At 41.7% G+C, this 17,393-nt stretch overlaps 1 protein-coding gene across 3 annotated transcripts in view; it reads left to right on the top strand.

Annotated features, from left to right (window-relative positions):
- The window catches only part of rbks (ribokinase), a 40,575-nt gene that overhangs the window by 2,825 nt on the left and 20,357 nt on the right, over positions 1-17,393 (top strand). For 2 of the 3 annotated variants that reach the window (XM_078278283.1, XM_078278282.1), the window contains exons 2-7: positions 1,359-1,420; positions 9,109-9,241; positions 10,249-10,312; positions 10,724-10,786; positions 11,060-11,224; positions 16,018-16,109. In XM_078278283.1, the coding sequence (XP_078134409.1) occupies positions 1,362-1,420; positions 9,109-9,241; positions 10,249-10,312; positions 10,724-10,786; positions 11,060-11,224; positions 16,018-16,109 (576 nt within the window). In that variant the 5' untranslated portion in view covers positions 1,359-1,361. The remainder of the gene's footprint in view (positions 1-1,358; positions 1,421-9,108; positions 9,242-10,248; positions 10,313-10,723; positions 10,787-11,059; positions 11,225-16,017; positions 16,110-17,393) is intronic. The other variant, XM_078278284.1, reaches the window with a different exon arrangement.

Here is a 17,393-nt window from a genome sequence, read left to right as displayed (position 1 = left end):
CTGTCTATAATGGAGTGGAATGGAAATTTGTTAGTGACCCCAAACTTTTGACCGGTAGTGTATAGTTGGTTATCATCCAACCTTTTCTGGTGTACAGTAATTCATTCAGTGGTATGAGGGGTTGTCTTATCAGTTCAATGCCCTGCTACAGTTGTCTTTTGAGTATTCTTAAATGGTTAGGAAAATATGATACTGTGAATAAAAACAACAACTTTGCAAACAGTGCTAAGACGGGGGTGGAGTGAGATTAAAAACGAGTATTTTTGTGATTATAGCCATTATCTAAACTTCTAAAAAACATTTTTGAGACATACATGGTCATATCATTGTAATAACAATCATTATCTGGTTAAGTCTTGACTCCCCAACCAGACAGGCAAAATATGCAATCTTACAATTTTTTTTTTTAAATGGGTTCAACAACACTTAGCTGTTGGGATTTTGCTTATGGCTCAGTCTAAATTGTTTAACCCACTGTGTGCAGCTTTGATTGGCATTCAGACTAAATTGTTTTAAACACATGACTGCAGTCTTTTGGGAGCATGCTTTGATCAGTTAATGTCCAAAAATGTGAGTGTCGGCTCTTAAATCGTCCATTCATATGTATTAAGATGTGTAAGACACTTATTCAGGTTGGTCGGCTACTGTATGATAATTTGGCCTCAGATTCAACAACAGTGGGGTCATTTTCAGAGGGTTCCTTGCTGTTTCAAGTGGTTGGACATTGCAGAGCTCATAATATTCTCCTGCAGTGGAGACGTGGTTCTATGCTAGCTTTTAATGCCTGTCGAGGGAAGACAATATGCTGCGAGATGTGGGAGAGAGAATTGAGCCATCCAGCAGCCAGCGGCCAGGCTTTCCAAGTCTTCCACTGCCTAGGCAGAGATTTGAAGAGATTAGCACACTAGCATTAGCTCTGATACAAGCCAAGGATTGAATTAATTATAGACTTTGCTGGGCTGCGGTGCATTCACGTGGCGTAGCATTGAAATACCCCCACCCCCTCCACCCCCAATAAGATTGGAACCTGTCCAACTCTGCCAGAGATGAATGCTCTATTTTTACCTTCTTTTTTTTGTTTCAGTCGAGTTTATGCTAATGTGGGAGATAAATAATATCAAGTGATTTTTGTTTCGAGGCTGGTGGGAAACTAGTTTACATATTTTGCCTGATATGCCCCCAAGGAGTCCGCCGTGCTTCAGATTTTGTCCTTGTTTTGCCGGAAAGCCTGGACGAATGTCGAGAAATTTATGAATCTCCAAAATCATCAACACGTAAATTTAAATGAAGAAGCTTTGAGAAATGTCATGTCCAGAAATGAGTGTTGTAGAAATAACACAAATGTGTGTCTTAATCAGATCATGACTGAAGAGGCTTTTGATGTGATGGTGGTTGGCTCCTGTATGACTGACTTGGTGAGGTGAGTCCATTTAGCCCTTACTTACTTGTCTACTAAATCACTGTTAGTTGGTGAAACAAGTCTGTGTGCTTCCTCAGATGACCACAAATCCATCTTATATTTTATGAGAAGGCTATGTACAAAATCTCGAGCTAAATCTGGGTTCAGGAAACTCCTCTGCTTCCTCAGGTGGGCCCAACAGGAAGCAGCACATTTTCATGATTAGGACATTTATTTCAGAGTCAGAACCCATGTGGCTTTGATAGATAGGGGTTCCAGCACTGATTTGTTTCATATATTTAAATGTTAGCTTTTAATATTTCAAAGATACATGATCACATAAGTTTGAAATGTCTAATTATTTACTTATATACCAATCTCTAAAAAGGTTGAAACACTTATGTTATAGCATTGGGACCAGTATATCAAAAACATGTATGGTTGTTCATCTGCCTTTTAACCCAGTGTTTCCCAACTTGGGGGTCAGGACCCCCCAAAAGGGGTCTTAAGATGAATATGACACTGTTTTACACAATTCTGACTCTAATAATTTGTAACCAACTCATGGAGCTAATGTTAGCTTAAGTAGCTATCTAGCTTCAGCTGAGAAGGTCTGCCGGCGACAGTTGTCATTTCAGACTGCAAAATTGACACTTGTGGCTAGAAATGAGCAGCCTGCCTTTGTGTACCTCTGTCTGCAATCTAGGACCCATTGTTTAAAACAATTCTGACAAATTTAAAAAGAAAAATCTGCTGCTAATCAATGGAGACTGCATTGTGTCTTGTTTCGAAAACTCGAACAGTAAGTTAGCTTAGCAACTGGTGAATTGTCTTTGCTCAACACATGTTTCCCTTTATTATTATTAACCACCACGACCACCATTTTCCTTCAGGGATTTTATTTTGACATGAAAGCATGTGGGAAATATGGCATAAGGGCTGAAGGGTATTTTCCATCATGGCTTAAAATGGACTGCACAGTCCTGTCTACATAAGAATAGAGGAAGTGGTCTAAACTTAGATAATGCCGCTGGCTGCCTTTTCATCGGCCAAAATGTGGTCTAAGAGTGTGGGGTCCGACAGCTTTTAGGCCAAATAGTGAGCAGATTTCTGGTTCAATAGGGAGACATCTGGCCATCTTTCTTCTAAAACATTTTCTGCCAGAAGAATAGAACATTCAGCCGCTGTTTAAGATATTAAACATGATGCACTGTTCTACCAGGTTAATACTGTACAAACACCAAATCATTAACCCTCAAGTTGTCCTCAGGTCAAACTTGACCAGTTTTCAAAGTTTCTATTTCAGAAATATGGGTTCCGTTCAACCACATTGCCCAAAAATAACATTTAAAAAAAATAATGAAATGCTTTCAAAACAGTATCCTGACAAAACTTTGACATATACCAGTCTGTGATAACCATCAACATACTGTACGTTCCTCTTATGGTAACTATTAGTCAAAATAATTCCAAATTTCTGCTTTTTTAACTAGAAATAAGGTATGATTTCATACAAATGAGGTTAATTGACCATTAATTCCAAAAGTAAGTGTAAAACTAGAGGTAATAAGTTGGAATGAAGTAGCCGTAACACAGAATTGGGTGATCATTTATACTATATAAACAGACAAAACAGAGCGGGGGTGCATGGTCGACGGGAAGACAACACAAAGGTTAATCAAATCATTGGCAGTTGATGTAGGTGTAACTCCCCCAAGGTAAATCTGATTCTGGTTCACAAGACTCAAAGAGTGCAGATGATCTGGTATAATTACTGCTTACTAAAACATCAGTGTTGCATCATCTTCATACGTGGTGAGATTGGTTGAGCCAAGTTGGATCCATTCCCACAAATCATTAGTCATCAGCTCCAGCACAATGGGTTAGTTGAAAATAATTTGTCATCCTCATTTGCCATAACCTTTGTGAGGAATGACACAATCCCAAAAGATGGCATAACGTAAACACAGCATAATGTCATGTCTTCATGGGCTCCAGCCACCGAAATGTCTTCTTGTCAGCGCAAAGAAGCGTGTTGTTTGTGCTTATGGGACAGTTTTATCAATCAGCTTGTATTATATACATAAATATATATTTTTATGTGAAACCCAGGGAAAGTAACTGTCACCTGGCTGCCAGCAAGTGGAGATCTACTGTAAATAAAAAACCACAATATGTGCCTTTGGGAGAAAAGTTTCATGGCATTTTAGCGAGTGCACACTCCAATTCAAGTTGTCACATTTTCATTGTCACTCACAAGTTCCAACTTATCAAAAACATATGCCTTCTCCTACTGTTTTTTTTTTTTTGGGGCAAGTATTTATTTTGTTGCTCATTAGCAATTCAACCAGTGACTTTGTGCTTTGAAGGGCAGGCAATTAAGACCCTAATAAGCTAACGGGAAATGGCCTGTTTTTTTAAGTGTGTGTGTGTGTGTGTGTGTGTGTGTGTGTGTGTGTGTGTGTTGGTGTGGGTGTGGATGTGGAGTTGGGGCTTTTTGGATGGGGGGTCAGAATGCGGATAGGGGAGGGTAGTTGGAATACTCTCAGCCCTTCAAAGTGATATGCATGGCTTTGAAGTTAGAAATCCAGTTGTCTTGAACAGCCAGTGTTTGGGTGGCAGTACAATTGACTGACAGACAGAGGAGACACACACGCACACACACACACACACACACGCACGCACACACACACACGCACGCACGCATGCACGCACGCACGCACGCACACACACACACACACACACACACATACACACACACACACACACACACATTACACTCTGAGTGTACTGTTTCTCTCCGTTTCTGCTTGCCATACAAACACACGAGTGTAACACAGATCTCTATGGTGTTTTGTTATAAATGTCAGGCTGTAGAGCATACTATGCTCCTTTTTTTTTACAGAATGTTGTTTGGTAGTAAAAGGTTATGCTGGATGTCTATCTGAGGTGCACAAAGAGGAGGAGCAGCAGAGCTTCTCAGGCTTTTAACCCATTGTCAAAGCCATACAGTGCCCCCTACTGCCTCAGTTTACTGAGTGGAGACACTTATCACCTGCTCAGTGAAATATAAGTTTCCCTAAATTATAGAGCAGATCCACAATATATCACAGGATTGTTTCTACCAAAGCATAGTAAACATGTCTAGATCTAATGATTTTATTAGTGAAGTCCAGAATCACAAATTTGGGTAAGTGTGGTTAGTGACGATTCGTGAATTAGTCGGCAAGTCGATTGGCAGAAAAGTAATCTGCAACCATTATGATAACTGACTAATCGTTTAATAATTTTAAAGCAAATATCTACTGATTCGTAATTCTCACCCAACCCTTCCTTGCGCATTTTCTTTTTTTAACTCTGTGGACACACAGTGTTAACAGCTGTTTTCTCCTTAAGTTTGAAAAAAGCTACTAAAAGTTTTAACTCATTTTTCAAATATTCTCCATTGTTTTATATGTATTATGCAGTGGAATTGTTCTATACCATACGCTGTGTTAAAGATCTGCCTGCTGACCTTTTATGTAAATGTGAAAAAAATGCAACAAAGCTGTGATGTTTCCATAAACGCGACCATTTCAGACACAGAATAGGTTGATAAGTGGCTTATTATATCCACAGTTATAGGCCATTTCTCACCACGGACTGAAGAAAAACAAATGGTCTGACCACACAAAAATAAACGCCCACGTCCTACTTCAACACTGCACCTCTTGTTAGCAAAGCAGCTTACCGTGTCCATGTAAAGTATGCTGTCTCTTCCTAACCTGTCCCTTCACCTTGTCCTGATGTACTGAAGCTTCCACTAAAGGCACCTTTGTGGACAAGGGAAATTAAACAAGATGAGAACCAAAATGTCTCCTCTCAGTGGTGCATAGGCTTGAAAAGCTTCTTGTCTGAGGCACAACATGAGCTGAAGGTTACCACGCTTTTTTTGTAATTTTGATTAATACAAGCAAAAGCTTGAGCTCCGTGTATCTTATTTTGCAAATGGTAAGTTCACGGTGGAGGTTGGGTTTAGAACGGGAAATACATAGCTCTAGTTCAAACTTTGGAAAACAGCATTTCAATTTGTTTTTGTCCAAGTCTACTTCCCCCTGTTGCTCACCAACAGCTGAGGAATTGTTTAATAGAGACAGAGGAGAGGGAAATGAGAGCCAGCCTCAAAGCAAACACTTCACGTCACTGCACACCTGCTTTGGCCTTTTGGTTCCATGGGAGAAAACGCACTGAGGTTGCACTTTAGCACGTAACTGCCCTGTTTGTTTGGCGCACTCACCACAGACAACAATAGCCAAGTGTCTCTCTGGGCATGAAGAGGCGTGGGTGGGTTTATTTAAGAATTTGGAAATCTGTTTATCTTACCTGTCAGTAATCCGGCTTTAGGTGGCTGTCACCCAAATGCTATGTTGAATCTTTTTTTTCTACAAAGATAGTGTTTATTATTTATCAGAATGTTAAGATCAAATATGAAACATATCTGTTTCCTGGGAACTTTTATGAAACAGGAAGGCAAAAAATTGGTGTGACGCATTATTATGGAACCCACGCAACTTCTAGGCAAGACCCGCCCTTCAATAGCATTCACACGCTACTATTGGCCAGGTGTCCATGCTTACGCAAGGTAACGGAACCTGATTTGTTCAGGTCCTATCCCCTGACCAGTCGTTTATCCTAACCTTAACTACTCGAGGTCAATGCCTAACCCCAACCAATCGGGCTGCTTCGTAGGGCGGGACTTACCTAGAAGTTGCGTGGGATCCAAATAACGCGTTAGTGACCTGTGTACGATGGACACAGATGCTTCTTCTTACAGGACAATCCTTTCAGCATCCACACCTGACAAAAAGCCTTCCTGTCAGTCAGTTTACTAGTATCATGCACTCCACCAAAGAAAGAAGTAAAGACAAGCAGATGAACTAGAATAAACTACAAGATTAAGTAGAACTATCCACCACAAATGGTTGTCATCATCTTCTTCAGCCAAACAACTTAAGAAGTTTGTCATTAAGAGGACAATCCTAACAGAAAATAGTCACATGTGCTCTGTGAAGTATTCAGTAGGCTACTACTGTAGGTTTCAATTCTAAAAAAACATCATAAAAAGAAAGAATTGTTTGACATTTTAGGTAATACGCTTAGTTGCTGTCTTGCTTATCGTTGTATGAGAAGATGTATGCATTGTCTAGTGTTAAACTAGAGCCACAATTAGCTTATCTAAGCATAGTGTTTTCACAATTCTGTTTGTTTATGCATTAAACAAACAGGATGTCTTTTGGTAATTGCTAAGAGGTGTTGGTAGGCCAGGCTAGCTGTTTCCCTGTTTCCAGTCTTAGCTCAGCTCAGGCTTTACTGTCTCCGGGCTCAAGCTTCATATTTAGCTTAGCGTACAGAAATATTCCAAGCAACACTGGCATATTTAAGATCCGACCCTCTACTCAAACATTTGTTTAAATGTCCACCAAAAGTGGTCCCTCAAATGTAAGATAGGAGACATAGAAGTTTTATATGTAACAATGACCAACATAGCCCAGTGATTTCAGGGAGGACAAACACCAACTAATAAAACGGTACATAGCCCAAAGGTACATTCTAGGAAATTTGTTTATTTGCTTTCCTTCAAAGAGTTTGTTGAGAAGATCAACACCAATCTCATATGTGTACGCTAAAGTAGAAACCACCGTCAGCAGCCAGTTAGCTTAGCTTAGCACAAATATGGTTATTTGTCAAACCATTTCTTGTCCAGTCTTCCTGGAGTTTGATCAAAATAGAATATGTTAATCAGTGAGCTTTAAAGGTGCTGGCTTTGTTACTTTTGGACAGGGCCAGGCTAGCTGTTTGCAGTCTTTTTGCTAAGCTAACCGGCTACTGGCGGTAGTCATTTTTACCATAAAGATATGACAGTGGGATCAAACGCTCTTTTTTTCTTTATGATAGACATGCATTGAGATCGAGAGGCCACATTGCCTATCAATTTATTAATTACATGGAAGTAGTTAGTTACCATTATAAAAGATGTTCTCCCAACAAACCATAGCCTCTTTAAATAAATGTGTAGTTTGGAGTCCATGTGAAGGCGCTACTTTTTTCACCAAGAGTCACAGAGCTGTAACACAGATGTTAACAAAGGAAAGTAATAAAATGTATTAAACCTGCATCAGTAGCATATTCCAATGTATTATGAATATTATAAGTATAAGTGTGTGTGTGTGTCTGTGTGTCTGTGTGTCTGTGTGCGTGTGTGTCTGTGTGTCTGTGTGTCTGTGTGTGTGTGTGTCTGTGTGTGTGTGTGTGTGTGTGTGTGTGTGTGTGTGTGTGTATTTACATGTGTTCAACCTTTGTTCCGTATCCTTCTCACCACATTTTAGTCTCACTGACCCTACATCCTGTTATAGCTTTGGGCATTTTAGTGTTTTCACACGCCGGTGCAAAAACAGCAGCATTTATAGCAACCTCCAGTGTTTGCCACCAGCGTCTCAGTTACTGGAAATCCTGGGATTGAGTGAGCTTACTGTAATAGCACACCTGCCACAAACACAAACACACACACACACACAAGTATAAAAAAGAGCAACAACAGGGTGAAAAACAAGTTTATGACAACATTTTGCTATCCGCAAACCCTTTGGCCCTGGGCAGTGCGGGCCCGGGGCCAGACCACAGCATCCTGACGTACAATATGAAGCTGTCTGTTGTCTCTCCCCCATGTTACTCACCACCCACTCTGACTCCGTGATTGGAGGAATCAGGGAACAGACAGCTCCTCCTGAGGGCACCCACCTGTGGCATATCAAACTTGAGGGGATGGGTAGGACTTTACCCAACCCTGATGAGTCAGGCATTACTGGTGTGGACAGTGTCAAGTTGAGACATCTATGGGTTTTACTGGTTGCATCATTTGTAAATGTGAAGACACTTGCATGGGCATATCTGACTAAATGTCTCGGTTAAATATCTAATGCTTTTTAGAGCGATGAGGCAATTGCAAACTCCATGTTCTGTCTGTGTTTTATTACAGCTATTGTGTTTAAGTATGGAAACTAGTGGTGGTGGTTGGGGGGGGGGTTCTTATGCTCCATTCATTCCTGCAATGATTGCAAGACCAGAAGATATAACCCCAGGACTACCCAGAAACCTCATTTTTGTGTGTTTTTTTAATATTTTCCAGTGATAAATACATAGCTTTACCAGGAAAAGATTCAGCGCTGTAGGGTTATCTTCACATTTTGACATCTTCCCTTACTCCTTGGTTTCAACAAAGAACTCGCAGTGCCAGAGTTTTTTTTTCAAAGTTTGATGGAGCATTTTAAAACTTTTGAGGTGGAAGAAGCAAAGCAGAACATTTCGTTAAGGAGGGGACTCTTTTGTAAATGTTCTTATTTTTTTATTTTATATTGTCTCTTTATTCTTTTGCACTGTGTTTATTGTAATGCACCAAATCATTACCAAGTCAAATTCCTTGTATATTATATATATATATAGGAATCAGAAATGGCTTATATATATATATATATATATATATATATATATATATATATATATATATATATATATATATATATATATATATATATATATATATATATATATATATATATAAGCCATTTCTGATTCCTAATAGATTTTCATCCTCCAAATCTAGTGAGGTTATTTTGAATGTGAATGTGTACTCCTTAAAATCGTGCTCATTTCCTTGTTTTTTTTCCCCTCAGCCAGGCACCAAGGCTACCCAAAGCCGGGGAAACCATCCATGGTCACAAGTTCTTCATTGGCTTTGGAGGGAAAGGGGCCAACCAGTGCATACAGGCTGCAAGACTAGGGGCCAAAACCGCTATGGTCTGCAAGGTATGACACTCAAAATCCCATTTGCATACGCTGCAGTTGTGCTGTAGAGTCTGTTCACAGTGTCAGTTTTGATCCTAGCATGATCAAGTTCTTTTGCTTGCCCAATGTTTGGCTCATCTACATCTTACTCAGGACAAATAATCAGCTACCATAATCCACCAACTAGTTAACAACTCCGAAAAAATCTTATGGCTTCGTTCACAGTTAAGTCATTTCACCGCATCAACTCTCCATGCCTCATTTTCTCTTGATCAATACTATACCGCATGCATACGCCCACCCACGCTTGCATGGCTTCAAACAAGCCTATTCCCATACCATACAACCCAGAGTCTCCAATCAGTAAGCTCAGTGTGGCCTTTCAACCTGAGCACTAAAGCACCGAAGCGCCACCTCTGTCAGAACAAAGAGGCCCGATCGATACCAACCCAGTGCGGGAGGAGCTCTCCGGGCATGGGGAGAACCCAAAAATAGACATCCGGGCTTGTCAAAAACATCCAAGACAAAAGGCCGCTCTTCACAGAGAATGGGGCCAAGCAGCCAATACCAGCCCAACCCATTATCCAAGGCAGCTAGAAGTGCCCGAATTTTGGCACGTTTTTTTGGAAAGCGTGGGTTCGAAGTAGGCGCCTCGGGGCAAGGTGGGGACCCCTTCTACAACCCAAAGTAGCTACAGATGTGGACATCCCTATGCGATTCAGGGAAAGACGGGAAGGAGGGAAGGAAAACGAAAGCGAGGTGGGCATGAAGAGGCGTGAAGGCGGGGTTAACGTGTCTTCAAGGCTTGGCGCAGCTGGCCGTGTGTTTGCGCGTGTGTGTTTGTTGACTTTGTGTGTTCGTTTTTGCACATTTTCGGCGGCGGCACCATGCCAGTATGCTGGCAGGGCACACGAAAATCCAACCCAACTGAGGTTTGAGTATACCACTTTTCAAAAGTTGCCGCTAACCAAGTCTGACCCCGCTGACACTCTCTTTGTTGTAATCGTTTTGCCTTCAATCTTTTCTAGGTTGGTAAAGACTTCTTTGGAGACAATTACATTCAGAATTTCAAGGACCATGGTGTACACACAGGTACAGTTTTTTTGCATTACATTTTTTTGCATTACTGTACATGCCATATTGGTTGCCATTTCCATGTTGTAATGTCAAAAAGTTCACATTTGGAGCAATCCTTCTTGTCATTTATTTTTAGTTACGCAAGGCTTTTGGATATACTGGAAGGTTTCTCTATTGGTATGGCCAGTGGTTATTAAACCACTTGGATTGTTAAAAAGTTGCTTTTTAAAAGTTGGGCTTAGTGCAGATATCAGACTCCAGATGTTTGTGGGCTGTCTCTTTTTAGCCAAATAAATTGAGCCAAATGCGTTCTAAGCAATCAGTAGTGGTTACTATGGTGACATTTGGGGTTTTTCAGAGAAGTGTTTGATGAAAGACATGCTTTCAAACTCTGTTTTGCACCTTTCGCATTCCATTCTGTCTCAGACTTCGTAGGGCAGACCTCTGACGCAGCCACAGGAACTGCCTCCATCATTGTCAACAATGCAGGTAAATGCTTTTGCCACAAGCCAGCACCCTGCTCTGATCAACAAGCTTTGAGTTGTAGAAATGGGCTCATACATGCACAACCAAAATTGCATGTGTGCTACACACTCTTTCTCTGAAAAAAATGTGAAAAAATATAATGTACAGTGAGTCACCACAGTTTCTTACATCACAATCCCCAATTTAGCCCTATTTATGGACTAGAGAGTTTTCATGGATTCTCAAAGTCATCGTACAGCGGCTGTTGTATCCTTACACAGCTCTTTTGGTGTCCAGGTGAGAATGCCATTGTGATCGTGGCTGGTGCCAACATGCTGCTGCGCAGTGAGGACCTGCAGAAAGCTCTTCCAGCCATCAGTCATGCAAAAGTTCTGGTGTGCCAGCTGGAGGTCAGCCCGCAGACATCCTTGCAGGCACTACGCATGGCTCAGGAGAACAAAGGTCAGTCAGTGTCAGTATACTGTACAGTATGTGATGCTGTGTCCACAGCACATCCGAAGTCAGAGAGAAAATTATGTATTCTTAAAAGGTATTGAAGATGAGAGTTTGAAAAAGTATAATAATGTCACTCTTATATAATACAGAACAGGGGGTTGCATTTGCATTCTATTAACTGTGTCTATTTTTCACCAACTGTGGTAACCATGGTCTCTCAATGCTCACTTACTCCTTTGTTTGACCATAGAAGTTACAGGTTTTTTTCAACTGATCATAATTGCATCTTCTTTATCTGTTAAACAAACCCTAAAGAGCATCATCAAATATTGTTGTTGTTTTTTTACATTTGGATCACATTCTACCTTAAAGTAATACGCCAACCAAGTCTTTCTTTTGAAACACTCACCCCATGTTGGCTTGATAGGGACTATAAAATGTTGGCTCCTAAGTGAGAATGAGGGCTGTGGTCAATGTGTATGCATGGTGTTACAATGGATCCTAGTAGTGACAAAGGAAGAAATTGTGTCCAAGAAAGTATCAAAATGTCCATTGAAACTTCTCAAACCACAGAATAATACAGTAGAGCGCGAGAGGATCTGTCTAAATCAGTCATGTGCATGTTCTGTTTGTATTTCCACATTTACACTGACTCGTATCACTGTATCAAGTGAATTGCAAGAAGTGGATGAATGTCATTTTTGTTTGACGAATCCCTGCTGCTCACATTCTACAGCTGTCCACACAACAGGATACTTGTTGTCCTGCATAAACAAAACCTTTTTTTTTTTAGACTCACCTCCCTCTGTCCCCTTCCTCCCTCCACCTTTTTGGTGATAACCAGGTTACTGAGCTCATCATCTTCAACAGCATCCTATTATTAGCAGGCCTCCGCGTCATTCGCGACGTCTGGAGAGCCTCTCGCCCCTGTCATCAGGGCCTGTCGCTGGTAATCGCTCGCTGCAGGCTGCCAGAACGAAAGAGTCGCAGCCATAACCGTGTTGCAGATGGGACACCCAGATGGCCTCGCCGAGCGCCACCCTCTTTCCCAGAGCCCCCACCCCTCGCCGTGTCTGCCGTACCATGGGATTAGGCTCTGCATGTGGCACCAGGAGAGAGGCAAGGCGAGCGAAGACGCTTGGCAAAGATGCTACCTCGATGCCGCCGCACCAGAGCTCTGCGCAAATAGAGAGTTCTCTTGAGAGAATGGGTGTTAATGGGTTTGGCAGCGAGGATTTAATACCGCGGGGGTGAAGCGCCGCTCAAATTACGCAAATGTCACCATCAAGCCACACGTACTGTGGATGCCAGTTCTCAGAAACACTTAGCCTAACAAGAAGAGCATGTCCTGCGTGTGTGTAATTCTTTAAGAGCTATACATATGTATATGCATACTTTATTGCCATCTACCATTTAATATTGAGAAGGTAATGGAATTAAAATGAAATTGTAAGAACTGAGGAAATAGTAGGAGTTGTGTAGTTTGACTCTTCCGTCTTCCTCCCCCTCTTCCTTGTTTGAGCAAGAAGCCGCTTTTATATTTCACACCAGATGCAATTAGAGCCTCTTAAAGCCCTTTCACATACTCACTGATGACTCATTTATTTTGTGTGTGTGTGCATGCATGTAAGAGTGTGTGAGGGATCTCATTCTTGCCCTGTTTTCCCTCTGCCCTTGTTTTTCATCCACCTTTCATCTTAAATCAACCACAGCAACAAACTGCTGTATTTCTGTACTTTCTGAACTGTTCTGGCTGCTCTTCCAGCACATGTGCGACCAGACTTTGAACCTCTGCACAAAAAAGCCCAGAGTCATGACACACACACACACACATTCTCCTGCCAGACGTGACTCAGTATGCACACATCCCAGGATTACCACATCTGTCTCAGCAGCTGTGAGTACGTGTGCGTGTGTGTGTGTGTGTGTGCGTGTGTGCGTGCGTGCGTGCGTGCGTGCGTGCGTGCGTGTGTGTGTGTGTGTGTGTGTGCTGGAGTGGTTTGTGTGGTTTGACTAACACCTGGAGAGCAAAACAAAGCAACCTGAGACTGACACACCGGGTTAATGTGACGTCCACAGTAGCAGCTCCTTGCATCAGAGAGGCAAAGTCCTTCATGCATTACTGTATTAGGGATTTCACACAAGCTGCTCCTGCGTGCATATTGATAGGCTTCCATCCTCAGCAGTCTCATTGTACTGTATGTATACTTCATGAGCATCGGGCCTATGCCTTTGACATCAGAGCCAAAGTAACACGCTTGACGCACACACTGTGATAGCGCCACAGATGGCAAATAAGGGAGCAGATAGTGGAAGACAGCATTGTACCAGTTCTGTCCCTGGCTTCAAATAATATGAGTATTAACAATAGTCCAGCAGCATGAGTGTGCCTTTTACATGATTCAGTGATACTTTATTTGTCATGTTTACATGGCATACAGTATGTGGTTAGTGCTTCACTAACTGACTGATGGTTGTCTGTTAATGCAACCAAAGTACTCCTATGACAATTATTCCAATTAGTAGCACCGTCAGGCTTCCATATGCAGCACGTCCCACTGTTGTGCTTAATTTGCATCACATGTTTGATATGCACGAGCTTCTGAAGAACATTGGAAAAATGTGACGAGGGACGGGAGGAAAAACAAGATTCCTCTTCTGATAGGAACAGAGGGAGTGAGTTGTAAAAAGCAGGGAGGAATATTTATAATAGTGTAAATATACGGACGCAATAATCGGGATTTTTTTTTTTTTTTTTCAGTGTACAGTACAGCTGTGCAAAGGAGAACAAAATGGTCACAGAAAAGAAACATCCTTCAGGCACTCTTAGGCAGACCAAGGAGAAAAGAGCTTAAAAGGGTTCTTCACAAGATTGAATTTCAAATAAATTCCAACGATATAGACTCTGAAGCTGAGCTAATCATCTACTTCTCGTATCAAAAGATCCCAGGAAAAATCCAAAACCTACTAACAAGGGCCATAGAGCTCCATTGTTGTCCAAAAACTATTAAAAACACATCAACGAGCCACACTGTTGCACTGGGTGACACGTTCCTTCATTGTCATGAACACTCGCACTGCAGTTCATTTTGAGTCAATCCCACATACAGTACAACGTCCTGCTGCTGAAAAGTTGAGCATCAAATAAATGCAACTTACCTAGCTAGTAAAGGAATTTGCTGAAGCTTAAAATGAAATGAAACTATATTTGAGGTTGACAAATCAGTCTCACCTCCGGGTCTATTCTGGAGTGCATCACACAGTCCTCATCAGCAGATTGAGTCTCAATTGCCATGGAACTCTAAATGTTCAAAATGTTATGAATCTGAGCACCTCAAGGATGTTTTATGTGTGTTGTTATAAAGCTGTACTGTACATTGTTTACATACTGAATACAAATTCAGAAAAGGTCACAAAAAGGTTTGTGATTATTTCCTTAAAAAGATTTACGTCTTCAGTAGGAACCAATGGGTGTGGAACTGCTGACAACAGGCGAAGGGGGATACAGAGATCCCTCCTTTTACGCCAAACTGAGGCATCACAATTCAGAGATCTCGCACTTGTCTTGGAAACCAAAGTGATGGAAACCGAGGTGCAATTCGGTTGACAGAGAGAGAGAGAGAGAGAGAGAGAGAAAGAGGACTCAGAAAGAGCCTTGTGTCACGTTTTGGTGACATGGCCTTGGCTCATGTGGGTATACATACAGTATACTGTATGAGTGTGAAAGAGAGAGAAACGTTATTTCCACTTTTTCTAGCGAGAAGCCCAGCATCCACCTCAAAGCGCCAGGTGGCCAAAGCCCTGCACAAACCCACGCAGCTGCTCTCTTATGTGCCCACGCAAACACACACACACACACACATAGCAACTGGGCACACACTTTTGCACAACAGACTTTGATGTCACCAACACTGAACATATATTTCACTCACAAACACACACACACACACACACACACACACACACACACACACACACACGCACACGCACGCACACACACACTTGCATGAAGCTTTATTTTGTACACAGAGATATCAGAATTAATCACTTCGTCAAGCTGGGCTTATCCTCACACATACACAGAAATCATGGTATTAGATGCATTAATGCTCTCTGCTCATGAATATGCATAAGACAGTGATGTGCAACACGTATAGAGGATTACTTCTGACAAACACTCTTGCTCTCTCTCTCGCTCTCACCCTCTCTTGTGCTCCTGAACACACAGAGAAAGGGTCACAACTAGTCTCACCCACACACAGACACACATACATACTATAAAGGGTTTTAAGCGTCATGTTGACACACACACACACACACACACACACACACACTATACTATAACTGCAGGGGTTCCAGCGCCCCACAAAAAGCTGCAGGATGTGAGGCCGTTTCCACCAGCGTTTTCTTTTCTTTTTTCTCCAGTGTTCTTTTCCAGGGAATGCTAATTTAATCGTTTAAAAGGTGCCTTTTTATAGAAGTTTATCCACTTGAGCTTTGCCTGCTAGAGCAATTCCCGCTGGTAGCCCACTAGCCTTTGTTCCCATTGAAAGTTTAATTAAGGTAATGTCAGACCTTGACAGTGAAGCTTAGCAAATGGAAAAGAAACATCACACAATTGTAAAATGTGTCGGTGAGGGACACTATCACAATTTTATCCCTTTAACTGGGAATAACTGGGAACAATGCTATTTATTTAAACCCATGTAATGATTGCATGCTATCCTGAGTGACTTATAGATTATAATGTGTAACACTGTGGTCAATAATATGGCTCATTGCCTGTTTTTTTGTTACAGTGAAGACAATATTCAACCCAGCGCCGGCCATTCCTGACTTGGATAAAGATTTCTACAGAGCCTCTGATGTGTTTTGCTGTAATGAGTCTGAGGTGATGAATCTCTCACACAGACACACACACACCTCACGGTATTTATCACAGCAGCATTTAGGCTTCCACACACAATAACTCTGCCTTCTCACACATCTATACACTCACATAACAAGTGGAGAGGAAACTGAGACCAGTCCTACACAGCAAAATCGTGGTTATTGAATTGACCAGCTTTCTGTTCTTGCACCGCACACGTGCAGTTTACAGTGATATCTGTGGTAGATTTACTATCAAAATTCATAGTCAGAAGATGGATTCTCAATTTCACACAGAGGTAAACAAAATCAGGCTTTGCATTTTAAGCTAGCTGAAATGTCCCTATCTGGTTTAATCAGTGTAGCTAGCTAGGTAATTAAGCTAACATTAGCTCCGTGAGTTGCTTGAAAATTCTGTCACCGGCTGACTTAATGATTCCAGCTGACCCAGTAGTAGTTAGCTAGTTAGCCAGACATGCTAACTTTTGCAGCTTACAATAGAGCGGAACACACTGTTTATTCCACTCCTTGAACTTTGCGCTGGTAATTTTGGTTTTGGAAAGGCTAGAAAAAAAGACACAACCTTCATCTTAGCGAATGGTCAATTAACAGGGTTTCTGCAGGGTCTTAAATCAATCAACAATCAAAAAGCGCTACATCTGTAGTCGTCCGAATTTCAGGGGGTAACTTGTTCCAGAGTCTCGGGGCAGCGACTGCAAAAGTCTGATCACCCCACCGTTTGTACTTTGACCTTGGGACTTCTAAAACCAGCTGATTTGAGGACCGCAAGGACCGGTTGTGCTCACGCAGGATTAAGATCTCGGACAGATACTCCGGGGCCAGGCCGTTTAAGGCCTTGAAAACAAACAATAAAATCTTAAAATCGATTCTAAAACGCACAGGGAGCCAATGTAGAGAACGGGAGTGATGTGTGCGCGTCTAGATGTATTTGTTAAAAAGCGAGCAGCAGCATTTTGTACAAGTCGAAGTCATGAGATGGAGGTCTGGTTCAGACCAACATAGAGAGCATTACAATAATCCAAATCTAAAAAACCTAATCCAAATTAAAAAAAGTAAGAAGACTTGACCCAATGGTGCTATTAAAAGCCTCCTTCACTATCCTGGCAGGAACAATGTCTAAAGGACAGTTGGTCGGTTTCATGTGTTGCACTACCTCAGTTAGCAATGTCAGAGAAACTGGCTTAAATTCCCCAAACACAGCAGAGTGCACAGGAGCAGCAGGTACACATTGAACACATTGAAATTAGCACTGGCGATTTGCCTGACACGTGCAACTTTGTCAATA

This window comes from Sander vitreus, chromosome 20, assembly GCF_031162955.1.
Source record: "Sander vitreus isolate 19-12246 chromosome 20, sanVit1, whole genome shotgun sequence".
NCBI classification, from domain to species: domain Eukaryota; kingdom Metazoa; phylum Chordata; class Actinopteri; order Perciformes; family Percidae; genus Sander; species Sander vitreus.
This window is presented reverse-complemented; position numbering and strand designations above follow the sequence as displayed.